General features: G+C 54.4%; 2 protein-coding genes across 2 annotated transcripts; one reads left to right on the top strand and one right to left on the bottom strand.

Moving 5' to 3' along the window:
* Window positions 1-1,201: 1,201 nt before the first annotated feature.
* Window positions 1,202-4,728, bottom strand: LOC119099552 (corticosteroid 11-beta-dehydrogenase isozyme 2). The gene is made up of 2 exons (XM_037222686.1): window positions 3,984-4,728; window positions 1,202-1,299 (listed from the first exon to the last, which is right to left on the bottom strand). The coding sequence occupies exons 1-2, from the start codon at window positions 4,342-4,344 to the stop codon at window positions 1,202-1,204; spliced, it is 459 nt and encodes a 152-aa protein (XP_037078581.1). The 5' UTR covers window positions 4,345-4,728.
* A 6,290-nt stretch (window positions 4,729-11,018) lies between these two features.
* Window positions 11,019-13,144, top strand: LOC119099536 (methyltransferase-like 26). Its single transcript, XM_037222685.1, has 3 exons — window positions 11,019-11,149; window positions 12,392-12,697; window positions 12,926-13,144. The coding sequence occupies exons 2-3, from the start codon at window positions 12,392-12,394 to the stop codon at window positions 13,142-13,144; spliced, it is 525 nt and encodes a 174-aa protein (XP_037078580.1). The 5' UTR covers window positions 11,019-11,149.
* The last annotated feature ends 3,448 nt before the right edge of the window (window positions 13,145-16,592 follow it).

Raw genomic sequence — 16,592 nt, 5'->3', positions numbered from 1 at the left:
TCAATACGCGACGTCTGGTGCGGGCCGTCCGTCCCGGGCGTGTCTTCCCGCTGGCCAGCGCTAAATGTGTTCAGGCGCCGTCGCCGCCGGCCCGGGCTGGATGTGTTCAGGCCCTGCCACCGCCGGCCCGGGCTGGATGTGTTCAGGCGCCGTCGCCGCCGGCCCGGGCTGGATATGTTCAGGCGCTGCTGCCGCCGGCCCTGGCTGGATGTGTTCAGGCGCCGTCGCCGCCGGCCCGGGCTGGATGTGTTCAGGCGCTGCCGCCGCCGGCCCGGGCTGGCCGAATGAGGCCCAGCATTCCAGCCGTCCGCCGAGGACAGCGTCCCGAGGTCAGGCTGATAACGTCGGGAGTTTGCCGGGCCTGGGCGCTGGACTAGTCCGGGCGGCGCGCGATCGGACCGGGGCCCCCGCTGCGGAGGCATGTGGCGACAGGACAATGGAAGGAAGAGATCACGGGGCCCTCGAGCGGCTGTTCAGTACGGGAGCCGTCAGGAGGGCCACGCCCAGGAGATGTCGACTAGCTGCTGAACATGTTGTTAAAAGGGATCTGTCGAATCTGGGATACTTAGACTCACGCGGCACGAAGGAGTTGGCGTACAGTATGCGGCAATAGGTATTCCCGGCGTCGATAACGCTTCGCGCTGGCTTGACGACAGGCAGCTTGATTTCATGGTAGCTGAGTCATTTGGGACACGCATCGATGCTGGTGGAGAGTTGAAGTGCGGGTGCTCATCAACTTCTTTTCATCATCATTAAACTTAGCTGAGTTCAGACGAATTAAACCGACGCGAGATACGTTTTCGCTTCACTCTCAAGCTCAGATGAGCCTCAACAAAAGATCTCGCAGGGCTCCAATCTCCTTTAAAGCTTTACTGTGTAGCACTAATCCTCCACTCCGTTACACCACTCATCAAGATACTTTGCTGAAACCACTCTAGCTATTCAACTGCACGTAGTCGCTTTATGCAGGATGAGTGCATCATTCATTATGCAGTCCCAAATTACATTAGAGTCATCTCAATTTATTCTGAAAACGTTTCGCGTGAGAGAGGGAGTGTAGCACACTTGAGTAGCGTATTTTGAGCCCATCGCTCATGTCGAAAGGATAATGGCTGGCTGCCACCAGCGACACGCTCTCCTCAAGGACAGTGCGCTGTATGCCGATACGTCGCCGCCCAATTAGGGTCACGTCGATTACCGATCAGGCTTCGCCACCCTTGAGCGCCCGCAGCGTACCGCGCGCCGGCCACGGACGGGGACACGGCCCGGTCACCCTCCGCTGCAGCTCTCGCGGCGTGGCTGCCGCAGCGACGGAGCGGCGCTGCGGCAGCCACCCACAGTTGAGGCAAGCTGCAGAGCGCCGCTAATAGTGGCGTACGGCTAGGTTTGGTCCCAAGGCATCCGTTTTCCCTCCTCCGCACACGCAGGAGCAACTAGATGCACTTTACGCCATTGCCGGGAAAAGTTCTATCATTAGTCGTGCTTGCGCGGTCCGAAGTCAACAGGCCAGAAGAAGGGTAGAAGAGAGAGAGAGAGATAGAGAGAGAGAGAAGAGAGAGAGAGAGAGAGAAGAAGAGAGAGAGAGAGAGAGAGAGAGAGAGAGAAGAGAGAGAGAGAGAGAGAGAGACGAGGGAGATGAGAGAGAGATCGAGGAGAGAGAAGAGAGATGAGAGAGAGAGAGAAATAGAAGAGAGAGAGAGGGAGAGAGAGAAGAGAGAGAGATGCTTGAGAATCCGCAGATCGAGACGAGAGAGAGAGATAGAGAGAGCAGAAGAGCGTGATCGAGATAGCCGAGAGAATGAGGACAATAGAGCAGGATGAAGAGAGTAGAATATAGGGAGGGGAGAGCGAGAGCTATATATAGAATCTAGAGAAGAGAGAGAGAGAGAGAGACCGCACGCGCGTGGTCGCCCCGACTGCCTGGTTCCCCGTGACCTCCCAGACGGTAACGGTGCCGCCTCCGACCGGCAGGGCCGGCGGCGCCCGCTGCCTCGGCGCCGCTGGACTTCGACGGCACGTGCCGCTGTCGCAGCTGCATGTTGTGGGCGGGGCAGGTGATGCGATGTGATAGGCCTAGCTCACAGCAGAAGGGCAGCTCCCAGAGCTGTTGTGGGTACCGAACGGCGGGAGGTAGTGATGATGGCTCAGGTTAACTAACGTCAGGTGTAGTTACAAAGTAGAACCATCTACCGAATGGACGCGAATCGTAGCAAAGCCCGAGGAGGTTAAAGGTTAAACATGCGTCAGTCTGTGGGTTTTGAGATGCGCTTCAGTCTGCTTGAAGAGGTAAATGAGCAGAAAGTGAAACATTTCGGCTACCGGCCTAACACAAAAATCACCTTCCGCGCACCACCATCAGTGCGGACGACACCAGGCCAAATTTCCATGATGGTTGCGCATGGATGCCATTTTAGGGTGCTGTATAGATAATTGAATCGCTTACGCCGACCAGTCAACTACGATTTGAAATCCGCACGGATTACATCGTCCTTGAGATCAAAATGCGGGCAGCGAACCGACTGAAGACTAAGCAATCGCAACATCACAGTCGCAACAGGAATAATGAACAGAACGACAGGCGCCGTGAAAAATCCGTGAAGCGTTCGCTGTTCACGGTCAGCATTATTAAACGACGGCACTTGTGTGCGACCGGGCAGCGCAATACCGCGCCATTTAAAGCCTATAACGCTGGTGAATTGGGACGGTGACAAACCGTGATATCTCCATGGTCTGGTGCAAATCCACAAAGCTCACAACAGTCATCCTTCGCCAAACGGAGCTGACCGCATAAGTTTCCTCACTCTGACGTCAGAGGTGGGAGATGGCGAGATAAACACAACCAACAGGCAACTTTCCAACGGGAATAAGCCGAGGTTGCAGCATGTGAGATTAGCCGAGACATAGCAATCAACTTGCGGGATGTCCTCTCAAACTTGGTAGATCATGTTCCTAATAATTTTGCAGCTAATTAGGCGTTTACTCATCGGCGCTCATGCTCGAACGCATCTATTCGCACCTAAATGTTCACGCATCGGCGTCTTTTTTTCGCTCCTGAACTGCGGCAAAACGCGTTTCAGAGTTACTAGGTTTGAGAAGAGCCCACGCAGTGTCACTCAAAGCTGGCGTATTTTCCAGATTGTTCTCTCACGATCCCGACAACGTGATATTTAAATAATGGGGGCTGAATGACAGCGCTGACAGCGCTGTCATACAGTAGTTTTGATGGCGAGTAAATGCGAACAAAATGCTCGGACCTTGATTACAGCCATGTGTGAAGTCCGACCACCTGCAACTGAGGTGCAGCTGTAGAGTCCCTGATTGCCGTCTGTAACAGGCATTAACTACGCCATGTATGCCTGTCATGACATGCTGGTCATAGTAACATGGATGTTAAAGAAAAAAGTTAAACGACACCTACAGTCACTCTCGAAATCACCGCGTACGGGACAAGAGCGAAGAGTAACGTTTATCCGTCAAACGCATGTCATATTTTGTGCTGTTCAAGATTCGACTCTGTGGCTAAGTCGTCACCTGAATATAGAAATTCCACATGGCGCTCGCTACATTGTGCTCTCGAAATGTAAACGTTATGTTTACGCTAGGACTACGCATCATCGCCGATTCAAAATCAGCCCAACTGACGATATCACTACCCATTGGCTCAAGCCTGTCTCTGACCCAGTCATGATCAACTTCCGTCACCTCTGACCTGAGGCTTGCCTCGTTAGGTCGCTTCATATCGCCCCTATCCTAACTTCTACCCCATCAGATCACCTTCCACGGCCTCAGGTCTGACATGGATCCCGCATAGCTCCTCGACTCCCAATATCTTACATCCCACCGACGCCGTCACCACTCTCAAGCTCACCTCCCAAAACCCCTGACCAGTCAATGACACCGCATGATCAGCTCCCAATTCCTCACACCCTGCCAACATCACCACCCAGCCAGGTCACCTCCTAGCGCTGCAGTCCTCTCCTCACCTTCGCCGCTGACTCGGAGTGCGTCGCGCACCTGCGCCGTCGCCGCCGCCACCTTCCGCTCGCAGGTGACGTCCAGATCGAGCAGCTGCGTCAGCACGGACGTGCAGCCCTGCAGGCGGGCGGCGCCCGCGCCGCAGGGGTCCAGCACGCCGGCGAACACGCGGAAGCCGAGTGCGTCCAGGTGACGCGCCAGCTCGAAGCCCACGCCGCGGTCGCAGCCGGTGACGAGCACGGCGCGGCCGCGCGCCTTGATGCGCGAGCGGCAGACCAGGTTGCGCAGCAGGAGGACGCCGATGCCGACGGCGACGGCGCCGATGACCAGCACCTGCGCCGACACCACCAGGATCAGGTCGTGCTCCATGGCGACAGCGGTCCGCGGGGCGCCGCTCTGTGGCGAAGCTGGCAGGAGGGGATGACGCGCCGCGCCTCACTGGATGACGGTCGGGTGCAGACGCCTTTCGTCACCGCAAGTTTTCGCTCGTGGACTCGCACCCGTGTTCGCTGTTTTCTTTGGCCGCTCTCCTCACCACCGCGGCACGTAAACCACTGGTCTGCGCTGCTTCTCGCCGTTTCACCACCCGTTTCCTGTCGGCGGGCTGCCTGAGCGTCTCCTCCGCCCGGCCGGCGTCACGGCTCCTCTCCGCGCCACCCCCACCAGAGCAGTGCCGCCCCGTCCAGGCGGTGCCCGTCGCCGCGCCGGCTGTCCTCCGGTCCCAGGTGGCGCACCGCGCCGTCGCTCGTCCCCTGCCGGCGCCGCGCCACTGGACCGACTCCGGCGGCGCCGGTACGTCTCGGCCTGGGCGGGGCTGCGCTGGTGGTCAGGGCCGGCCGCCAGCCCGGGCGCGGTCCGGCCTGGCCGGCGGTGGGGAGCTGGTCACGGGAAGAGGCCGGGTCATGCGAGAGGCCAGATCATCGGAGAGGCCAGGTCAGGGAGAGTCCAGGTCAGGAGAGAGGCCAGGTCAGGAGAGAGGCCAGGTCAGGAGAGAGAGGCCAGGTCATGAGAGAGGCCAGGTCATCGGAGAGGCCAGGTCATCGGAGAGGCCAGGTCATCGGAAAGGCCGGGTCATCGGAGAGGCCAGGTCATCGGAAAGGCCAGGTCATCGGAGAGGCCAAGTCATCGGAAAGGTCAGGTCATGAGAGAGACCAGGTCATCGGAGAGAGGCCAAGTCAGGCGAGATGCCAGATCATCGGAGAGGGCAGGTTGGGGGGGGGGGGGGTTCAGGTGAGAAGGGAGCTCAGGTCAGGTGAGAGACCAAATCATGGGAGTGTCGGCTGTCAACGCGAGGAGAGGGTCCAGGCCACCGAAAGCGCCAAGTCACCGGACAGTCTACATCAGTGGAGAGAGCAGGTCAGGGGAGGGGCAGATACGGGAGAGGCTGGGTCATGGGAGTGTCCGCCGTCCAGGTTTGGAGAGAGTCCGGGTCACCGGAGACGCCAGGTCACCGGAGAGTCCAGGTCAGTGAAGAGCAGGGACGCAGCCAGGATTTGCGACAGGAGGAACTACCATAATTTGCGGTGGGTGGGGGGGGGGGGGGGGCTATGTTTGACGAGCGATTCCCAGACTATTGACAGAACCTACGCACTGCGAGCAGACTAACAGACCCCACAGACGCTAAAAGTCGCAGCACCTAGCGTATCTATTGAGGTATCAATATTGATTCATCCTGTTACCCTTCACAATTGTTTCAGCTGCGTGCCGTACATATTCATTCGGCTGTCCGCTGGTCTTGTTACTAAATTACGGCTATTGACATGTACATGCCGCTGTCCATGGTAGTGTATAAGATTTAAAAACAAACTACTTTCCTGATCACCAGATTCCGGATTTCCGTTCAGAAGTGTCGTGACGAAAAACTGGGGTCGAACCTAACGTGGGGGGAGGGCTAAACCCCCATGAGTTTCCCCCGCCCGCTGGCTGGACCAGTGGTGGCGAGACTACATGACACCAGGAGAGGCCAGGGCACTGAAAAGGGCGGGTCACGGAAGTATTCAGGTCAGGGAAAATCCAAGTCACGAGAAGCACAAGTTCCCATCACTCATTTTCTTAGCATCCCCAATCAGTTCAGTCCCGTGTGTGAAGCCTCCTGACGTGAGGAAACTGACTTTCTGAAGGTATACATACATTGTAGATACACACGTTTAAAGTGCAATCCACTTTCTGCGTTAGGCAGTCCCTTTTCTGCGTTGTGTGAGCCCGCATCTGTGTCTTTCTGTGTTCTGCCGCCAGCGTCTTGGAAAGAGATCGCTCGATCTCGGCACCCTAAGATACAAACAAGCATTGGGTGTCTTTTTGACGAAGGCAGGAGCTCGATGGGCCTTTGTTTTATCGTAACTGGGTTTCGCTTTATCGTTTTTTTATGTTTTTTACATTTTATTTTGCTTTATCGTAACGGGCTCCCTGCATTTGATTCCTTATCTTGGTTGGTACGAATGCATTTACAGTGCTAAGGGAAAGGCAAGACAGCAGTTAAAAGTTGGGGAGAATTGGGGAGAAGGATCAAAAACAAGCCGCAGGTCACGGGAGTGCCCATATCACAGATATGGCGGGTCCTTTAGCGAACAGGTCATTGAAAGATCTAGGTCACGTCTAGTTTAAGTCAAGGGCAATTCAGTGTCATGAGCTGATCCGTGGCTATGTCAAAACTCCCAGGAGGCGCACTAGTGAGCCTTTAACAAGGCGCACGCTTGATGTAGCGCGATCATTTTTTTCCCGGACTGGAACAGTGCTATTTCCCGCTCACTCAGCGATGTGTCGAACAATTTGTTCTTTACCGTCCCAAGCAAGCTTCGCGGAATGAGAGGGAAGGAGAGATGCTAGGTCGGGAGGAAAGGTGTAATCGCAACCTTTGTTTTTACTTCATTTTATTTTGCTGTATTGTATCGTATTATATTGTCACATCGGTGCTTCCACACATTTGGATGACTTTTAATGCACTCATCGCCATGACATGAATACATGGGAAGATAACGAATGATAACATGAAAGTAGGAGGAATGTAGTAAGGAACAGGGCTATGTTAAGGTAGAGTTGAAGATAACTCGTAAGCCACAGGCGCCAAGATCGACCAGTTGGCAGGATTAGCAAGGATACAGGTTGCATGGCTAGAAAAATAGCACAATCAAAAGCGCGATGAATGTGGTATATTGTGCAAGACTCGTTCACCATCTCCACTGCGCTGCTTTCGTTGTACTGCAGCTTCGTTGTCCTCGGCTCCCTGCATTCGATTCCTTATCTTGGTTGGTACGAATGCATTTACATTTCAGTTCAGTTCGGGCGTTCATTCTTCATAAAAATTATCCGAACTCAAAACGCTTTCATACAGAAGCCATATGCGCCGCAAAATTTACATGTCCTTTGGTGCGGTCGCACGACATAATAGCTCATTGTTAAATTCCCTACAGTTACGCAAAGTTTGGTGCGGCTACGCCGCGCCGTTCAAAAATTATTTAGGAACAACATTCGGTTGGGGCTCAACTTGACCCCCACCCGGTTGTGTGTTAACCAGACCGAAACCACTCGTGAAGAATGGCACGAAGCCGAGGTGAAAACATTGGAGAAAAACGCAACTGTGGTGAATAATACAGGGTTTAAGATGTGGAACAATCTTGTTATGCGCCAATAGCTGATTACAGTACTTTTCAGTTGCGCTTGTTTCAGACCCTAGCACGAGAAGGCTTCATCCAATGTCCGTAAAACCCCTATACCTAAGGTATAGGTGTTGCACAAAGAGAGGTTGGGGTGCACTGCAGATCCCGGGGGATACACGGGCACCCAACGCACTCACGTGGCTGCGGGTCTGACCTCGAGGGAGGCCATTAGAGGACTTAACGGTTTGGGTCAGCCCCTGGGTAACCCTACGGAATGCGTGACGGGTGGTTTGGCTAAACACTTGGGGAAAACTCCGCGTATGGACGCGAATTTGGGTACAGGGTATGGGGGCGGGTATGTGTAAGACGTGTCCGAAATTTTGGATGAATGCTTCAAGAAATACTAAACTATGTTCGTGCCTGCGCTTCTGTTAGAATAAATCTGTTCAACTCTGTAGAGAGTAGATTTGCTTGGAAACATTCCTGGATGTTTCCCATATTTAAGAATTTATGTGCTGGGAAGGAGCAATCGGGCTGGACACGGGATGGTTACAACGGAACAAGAATGGATAGCGAGTGAGGAATGGCACAGTACCATGGATAGTGAGTAAATTGAGTAAATGAAATCTTACCCGGGGAGGCCTCTAAGAGTCCAGGCCACGAGAAAGTCCAGTTCATGGATCAATCCAGGCCACGCGAGTCCATGCTACGAGAGTGTCCATGCCACAAGAAAAGCCCAGGCCACGAGAGATCACATGGTTCAAAGAGGTCCTATCACGGAGGTCTGCAATGCCCGCTGTCAAGGTCACAGAAGACCGCTGGTCGTTCTCCTCAGTCTGGCTGAAACGGTTACCTCACGTTGTTTGCAACGGGATCCATGAATCAGGCGTATGTTTACGTGGGACCAGGCCTTGGAGTCCTGCCCGATTACAAGCAGCCCCGGTCTGCAGTGTCCGATGTCAAGGATAATAAATACCACGGCGCAGGGCAGGGCGCCGGCCCATAAAAACAGTGTCGGCATGACGCCCACGGAGTTAGGAACACCGCCTGAAGCTTGCTGGGTAGCTTACGCTTCTGAGGCATGGGCTTGGAGAAGTGCAGAGAGGCAGTAGCGAGGTCAACAAATGCAACCTGCCCTTGTTGGTAGTTTCAAATCGCGTAGTCCTCGTGGCCAGTGGTGCCGGGATGTAGGTTCGTTTGGGGAGAGGGCTGAAGCCCTCCCCAACTGTGAGAAAAGTGGGCCAAAGTGGGGGAGAAACCTATTGCTGTCATATTTTGGGGGCGATTTAGCCATTTTCCATACAGTGGTGAATTGAGAACAGTGCGTTAACGTGTAATTTATATTACTTGCGCATATACTATTCATGAGAAAGGATAGCCGGACGGATGCTTTTAGCTATTCTCTCCCCCCCCCCATAACGTCGAAAGACGCAAATACTTAACGACACAACATCTAAAGGACCGATGGTGATGCGTCTCGAAGTCCCATGAGACATCAAGAAGTGTGAAGAGACGTGTGCTGCGTCGAGTGCTGCTTCTATGTAGATCTGTACGAAACTGGGTCACCACGGATGTGGCTCACATTGTGGGAGTCATATGCCTGTTTTTATAATAATGCTGCCAGTTTCAAGGTGGCCTTCATGCTTCGCGGGCCTGGCGGACACCAGCCTGCCGCCTTTGCCTTGTCACTGATGTTGCCGCCGGCCCATTTTCCACGTTCAGTTCACGTGAGGCATGCGGCCGTGTCGAACGACTGGCGAGCTGTGTGCACGGCGCTGGGTCACGGCTGCCGGCGCCGCCCCATCCGGCGGACGTGGCTGCGCTGCTGACGCACCCAGGCACCTCATGACGGGCCAGTCACCTGCTGACGGACCCGGTCACCTGCTGACGGACCCGGTCACCTGCTGACGGACTCAGTAACCTGCTGACGGACCCGGTCACCTGCTGACGGACCCAGTCACCCCCGGACGGACCCAGTCACCCCTGGACGGATCCAGTCACCCCCGGAGGGACACGGTCACCTGCTGACGGACTCAGTAACCTGCTGACGGGCCCAGCCACCTGCTGAAGGACCCAGTCACCTTATGGCGGACTCAGTCACCCTCCGACGGACCCAGTCACCTGCTGCCGGATCCAGCCATATGCTTACGGACGCAGTCACCTGCTGACGCACACAACCATTTCCGGGCGGACCCAGTGACGTCTCGACAGACCCAGTCGCCTCCTGGCGGACCCAGCCATTTCCTGGTTAGCCCACTTACCTCATGGTGGATACAGCCGCCTTCTGACGGTCCTATGACCATTTGATGTACTGAGTCACCTTTCGACCAACCCAGTCTCCCTTTGGTGGACCCAGCCACATCCTGATGGGGAAGCGACATCCATTACTTTCAGATGGTCCTTCTTACGGCGGTGGACCTGGTGGTCGCATTAACTAGGCACAAAATATAATATGCAGCATGCAGGGGTGTCGATTTGTATTTATATGTCCTGGCCCCCAACGCGGATTCAGAGCATGCAATGCTGGTTTGCGGCCTCGCCCCCCCCCCAACAACTTTTTTGGAATATTAAAGGCATTTAATATAAAGATGTGTTCGGAGAGCCATGTCACCTTTGCACATTATATGCAGGCCATGATTACAATGCTGTTCACGTGAATGTGCTCTGAACGGCCAGATCCGCTGAAGACCACACATTTGGGGAGGGGTTAGCCCGTCGGACCTTCGGTTCAGCTCCCACCATCACTTACAAAAACGACGATTCTCGCGACGCGGTGTTTCTTGCTTTTGAGCATGAAACGTTGGGCATTACAATGAACATAAGTTCCATCGTAGTCGTATTTAGTCACGCTCGGGCCCAAAACGGCCTCAGAAGTCGACTCGCCCTAGAACTCGTATTTTTAATCGATTACCCGTGACGCCAAATAACTGCGTTGGCCCAGTCACAGCCATTTTCGAACGCAGTAAGTACGCGTAAAGAAGCTCACCACTGACCATGGCCCATCTCAACCAAGGCAGACTGACATTTAATCAGCACGGGACAGCCTGCACCCTTCGCCTGCCGCCTGGACGCGCCCATGTCGCAGGAGCCTGCGTTGCGGTCGCCGGTACACGGCAGCGGCCGCCCCCGGGCCGGCAAAGTACGTGCTGCGGCGGCGGGCCGGCGCCGCGCCGAATGGCACGTCACGCGCTGCCGTGCCTGTCCAGCGCGGCGCCCCGGGCGGAGTGGAGCGTGGCTGACCGCCCGGCCATGGGCGCACTCAGCGCGGGGTTCAGGGGAGGCACTTCACGTGCTTCGCGGGCACCGAAGTACGTTTGATCTCTGCGAGCGCACGCGAACGACATGCGTCCGTGATGCGGAGGAATTATTCACGCCCAGCTTCGGCATCAAATACCTGACACCGCCTATGGCAACGTCCACAAGCCCTTTCCACTCAGCTGGGTCCTCGCCGTTGAAGCAGGTGGTGGCACGTTAGCGGAGAGGCCAGCGGCTCGTCGACGCGTCTACCTGACCGCCTGAGGTGTCGCACGGTGACGGCCGTGCTACATTCCGTGTGAGCGCCGCCTGATTTAGGAGAGGTATGTGGGAGGCCGGTTGCAAAAGCGCCAATCGCATCAGGGTCAGTTTCTTTTCATTGATTTCTCGGGACTGATTCAGGAGAGAGTAATAGCAGCGGGTGTGAAGAAGGCAGAGTATGTCGTGTCGGTCCGGTGCTCAAGGTAGATTTCTCAGAATGTGGTCGTGTTCTGCGGTTGCCGACCATGGAGGCAGAACATTTACTCATCCAATTAACGCGAATGAGTTGCACCTCCATCGGCATCAGCAGGAGGCGAGCAAGGCGGGCTAGCGGTTTCATAGAGTGGCAGCATTTCCATTTCCCGGTCGACACGCCTCGGTTGACGCCCAGAGGAAGTCGGCAACCGGCACTGTTTTCTAGCCATCAGTAGTGCGTTCACTTTTATTGCTCAAACCGTCCGAGACGTTCACGCCATGAGTGTGCGGCCAGGTGGCGGTCGAGTGCGCCTCTTACGCTGGCCGCCTCTGGCACTTCATGCGCCATGCTTTCGTTACGTAAACGTGACGCGAAGTTTGTCATTGTTACAGCCTCGTTGGTTACGATCACGTTCTTTCATAAACGTTGCATGACTATTGCCTGGCTTTGAAAATCTTCCTTATTGTGATCGCCTCTTTAGTGAATCTGGTAGGAATGTGATTGGAAGATAAAAGCATGCGTTGCTTATCTTCGGATCTGTGCGGTTGTATTGAACCCATGGGCTTGGTCGATAACAGGCAGCGAACTCAAACTCGAGGGCTAAATTTGAGTCATTTGCTCCAGTAGCGGCCGTTCCATGTCAGCATGCTGAATGACCGGCTGTACCTTAAATTGACAGACGGAGACTACTTCGAACAAATTTGCATGATTCGTTGGCAACATATGTACCCGGATATGAAGGAGGGCGAAAGGATAAACCATTCACGTGTGGCGAAAACGTTACAAGGCGTAGTAGAGCGATGAATCGGTCAGGAATGAAAGAAAAAACCTTCCTTGCATGTACACCACGACATATATCATGGAACTACACAGCACACAACAGCTATCTGGATGAGCTCTGATGACCCGTTCAATCAGGCTGTCAAGATTCCTCCCGACCAGAACATGAAACATTCCCGTCCCATGGCTGAACCTAGCTGCGCGCGATACCCTTCGTGTAGGCTTCTCCATACCCAGGCCGGCGCGTGACCGACCCGGTCGGGTCACGCGCCCCGACCGCCCCGACCCGCCCGCAGTCCCGCCTACAAGCGCTTCCCCTCTGCTGCAGATGCTGCACAGCCAGGCGGCCGAGGACAACAAGGACGTGCTGCTGGCGGCTGTGCGTGACCTCGCCCTCGCCCCGGGCAGTCACGTGCTCGAAGTCGCCTCGGGCACCGGGCAGCACGTGACGCACCTGGCCGACCACCTGCCCCAGCTCACCTTCCACCCGTCGGACGTGAACGCGCACATGCTGGCCACTATGCACCAGCGCCTGACGGCCGCGCCCCGGGCAAACGTGTGCGAGCCGCGCGTGGTGGACGCGGCCGACCCGGACACGTGGTGCGCCATACGCGGCGCGTGCTTCAGCTGCCGCGCGACCGGCGGCGGCGGCGCCGCGTGTGAGGCGTGCCGCACGCGCGCGCACGCGCTCGGCTGGCTGGACGCCGTGCTGTGCGTCAACATGACGCACGTGGCGCCGACGGCGTGCTGGCGCGGGCTGCTGGCCGGCGCCGGCCGCTGGCTGCGGCCCGGCGGCGCGCTGCTGCTCTACGGCCCGTTCCAGCAGGGCGGCCGCGTGCCGCCGCCGCTGGCCGCCTTTCAGCAGCGCCTGCAGGCGGAGGACGCCAGCTGGGGGCTGCGCGACGTCGATGAGCTAGTCGGCCGCGCCGAAGGCTGCGGCTTGCGGCTAGTCAGCGCCGCGCCGGCCGGTCTCAACCAGACGCTGCTGCTCTGGAGGAAACGGGAGCGGACTGACGGGGGATGGGGCATCGAGCAGGAAACACGAGAAAACGACAGTGGGACACCGTGCACGGAGACTTGAACGCCGCGTGGGAGGGGAGGTGGCAGCGAGCAGGAAGACGTAACCCAGGCGGAAGTGGAGCACTTAGCCGCACGCCTGCGAAACCGCAGGCGCGGGGTTCGATTCCCCGCGGTACTCACTTTTCCTGCCAGGGTGACAGGCAAAAGCAGCTATAAGGCAGCTGAGTGCGTCGTAAGCTCCAATGACGGCGGAAATGGGGCACGCGAAGACTAAGCATTTGGAGCGGAGTTCCCGAACAGGGGCCTCTGCATTTTTCCCACAAGGTTTTGAACTTAAGGGATGAAGCTCGCGCGCAAGGAGACTTAAGCACTGGGGAACGGAGGCTTTCCAAAGGGGTGACATGATCACTTGGGCGAAAGAGGCGACAAGCAGGGAAGTGCTATCATTGTGGAATAGACGTCTCGACCAATGACGGTGAATGTAGGGTGTGTGGAGTGAGGACACTGGATCTATTTGTTGTAACGGAAATGTTGTTGACTGGTATTTTAGGCGCCGCTTGAATAGCTTATCTTTCAACAACTCCGACATAACTTAACAGCTAGGATTTGCATAGGCACAAAAATTTCGATATCACGATGTAGGGGCCATGAGACCCCTTACTGACCGTTGGAAAAGCGTAAGCTCGATGATTGCATTAAAGGTAGGTATGTTCGGAGCTCTGAGCGCCTTACGCTGTGAATGGGATTTGGACATTTGTTTGAATACATGACTGATGGACATGCTAAACGTTGTTTTGTCGGGCAAGTATGAAGCAAACAATCCATGCTCATTTCTATTTACTGTTTTATGCATTCTAACATTTTGCACGCAGATCTCAAAACAGAAGACAACATGTCCTATCCCTCATTTCACAAGTCATAATCATCTAAATTCAACAACAGCTACTTATCACAAGTCAGTATATATTTGTTAATCTTTTCCGCCCAGTGCAGCAACGGCTCAAACGACAGGTACGCAAAGTTTAGACAGCATCAATGAGCTGGTGCGTCGTCTGAAAGGCCCCAGCGCTGGCACGCAAAGGAGCTCCACATAGAGCTGTCCATCCCTTCATTGAGTCGTTTGGTCATGCTGCGCAGAATATCCGGCTTGAGTGGAAATACAGGGTTCGAGGTAGGCTAGCAAAATTACTTTTCCAGACCGGAAATGTCTCAAACTGCGGCGTTACGTCAGTGGCTCGTTTCCGATGCGCTTAACCTGCGAGGGCGCTATTGATTTTCCTAAGCATCCCAGGGCGTCTAAATAACGGCTCCTGCATCACAAGGGGCCTCCAGCTGTGGCTTGGAGCTTAGTATTCGGCGCCTGTTGCTAGGCACTGTAAGCTTGCCGTGTTCCATGGTTATTTCTTGGCGTGATGTTGAAAAAGTACTCTCATGAAATGCAACCACGCCAAAACAGGTCTGGCAACGTGATGTTTTACAAACACTCACGAATGGCATGGTCTGAAACGGATTTCGCGAGTACTTTTGTCTGTTCCACAGGCCTCTTACTTGACGTGTACCCGTGCCCCCTGCCCCGCTGGACGCGTCTGTGTACGTTGTAGCAGGGGTGTTCGAAAGATGGCGGCAGTCGGGTTAGGCCGGCGTGTCCTCCCCCCACCCCGGCAAAGGTCGGTTGACGCAGTGCAGCCGCGGCCAGTGTCCACGACAGAGAAATACGAAGCATGAGGCATGCTCATTTTGTTAATTTATCGCAACTTCCTGTCTTCAACTGCGCTCCTAAGACGGTACGAAATCGTGAGCCCTCTGCGGCGTGCTGCAAAGGGACAAACACTATGTTGTGAAGTTATTTTCCAGCTAAGCTCTTCGCGTAGGCACAGACCGCGCTATCTGGGAGCATCTATGTACAATGTAAACAGGGCATGTGTCGGCGTCTGGCACACGCCCTGTTTACATCTTACATCATCATCTTTACATAAACCTCGCTCACGGCTCCTTAGGAACACGGATTCGAGGATCAAACACTAAGAAACCTTTGGATTTCTTACGGGACCTCATTCCGTCTTAGGAGCTGTCACCTTTCCGAGCCGCACTCTAATTTAACTTCTTCGACTTTCGTATTGCCAGAGTCATGCGCTTTCAGAAACCTTCCGTCACACCATTATTCATTTTGAGCACTTCTTTGTTTTATTCCACACATATCGCCTATTGGGCGGCCGAACATCTCGCCACCTGCGTTCAAATCTGTTCAATGATCCGGTCATTGTGGCCGAGATATGCTTCACCTTATCATCCTGGATTAATTTTCGGGCGAAACCGTCTTGGCATAAGGCCCATTCATTCGATATCATGTATTTACCAATCGTGACACACAGGTTAAGTAACGCTCTGTCATTCCCGATAAGTAAGACATCCATGGCTCTTGTAATCTGCCCTTGATCCAACAAGTTAATATATCGAAGATAATGCGATGTTGTGCCCCAAGACATGTTAAGTACTTCTGTTCGCCTTCCGATAATGTTCGTAATTCGATAGTTTCGGGAGCTCTGGCCTCTTCGGCCACGGCCCGGGACCCGAGGCCCGTTTAGGCCGTTCCGTAGGCTTTCTGATCGTCGTCTGCCCCGTCGATGTCAAGCTCACAGTTCTAAGGGGTTTCTAACTATCGCTGAGGTCGAGCATGTCTTTCATGGTGCATTTTTCCCTCGGGTATGTTTTCCACGCCCTTGCCGAGAGGTGTCCCGCAGCCCCTGCCACTATCTCTTGAACAGAGCACGCTCGGGCCCGCGAGAAAAGCTGGTCAGATTGCCCGTGTAAAAGTGCGTCAGCTTTGTGCCACTGAGGTTCGAGCTTCAGTGGAAGCAATCCGTACTTGGCTAAACCAGATTCATGGGCTGAGATGGATGAGAGGTGAGAATTTATTCATATTTTCATGCTAGCAGTTCGTGCACTATGAAGCGGAAGAAACGTCATTGTGTAGCTCTTTGCACACTGCATCTCGTCAGTATATGTGACCTGAAGCATGTTAAAGCAGGTCATATGGCTCAAATGTAGTACACAAATATCCCATCCCCGTAAGTAAGAAACTCACCTGCTAAGATGAAAATATTCATTTAGTAACACCTGTCAAAGTCCGTCAAATAGCACATCAAATTACTTCACAAGTGTTAAGTAAGTTAACAAATTACCTAATTCGTTCTGGCTTGACCCCGGATGACCTAGCCTCCTCAGTAGGATGGGGGGAGGACGTCCACGACAGGTGCAACGTCCGCTCTCGTCTATTAATGCTTCAATTATCAAACAAGTTTCAGAACGACAATGAGGCCCATTAGTTAGAAAACCGCTTTCTTATCGTGCAAGTGTATTTTAGTCAAAAAGTATGCATTGGTGCTGAGATCAAAGTTACAATTTCAAATGAACTTGAACTTATTTCATGAAAGGGAAATGCAGCAGAAGTATGTACATCCTAATGTACATCCACACCCTGCTTATGGAGTCAACACAGAAACGACCCT

This window comes from Pollicipes pollicipes, unplaced genomic scaffold, assembly GCF_011947565.3.
Source record: "Pollicipes pollicipes isolate AB1234 unplaced genomic scaffold, Ppol_2.1 Scaffold_2555;HRSCAF=2994_pilon_pilon_pilon, whole genome shotgun sequence".
Classification (NCBI taxonomy): domain Eukaryota; kingdom Metazoa; phylum Arthropoda; class Thecostraca; order Pollicipedomorpha; family Pollicipedidae; genus Pollicipes; species Pollicipes pollicipes.
Note: the sequence above shows the minus strand (reverse complement) of the source record. Positions and strands in the feature narration are given on the sequence as shown.

What these genes read in the sequence shown, in the direction of transcription:
- LOC119099536 (XM_037222685.1), top strand. Translation starts at nt 12,392, where the DNA reads ATGCTGCACAGCCAGGCGGCCGAGGACAACAAGGACGTGCTGCTGGCG. An exon ending in GCGCGTGCTTCAGCTGCCGC is followed by an intron (nt 12,698 to 12,925) that starts GCGACCGGCGGC and finishes GCCGCCTTTCAG; the next exon opens with CAGCGCCTGCAGGCGGAGGA.
- LOC119099552 (XM_037222686.1), bottom strand. Translation starts at nt 4,344, where the DNA reads ATGGAGCACGACCTGATCCTGGTGGTGTCGGCGCAGGTGCTGGTCATC. An exon ending in ACTCCGAGTCAGCGGCGAAG is followed by an intron (nt 1,300 to 3,983) that starts GTGAGGAGAGGA and finishes TCGCTGCGGCAG; the next exon opens with CCACGCCGCGAGAGCTGCAG.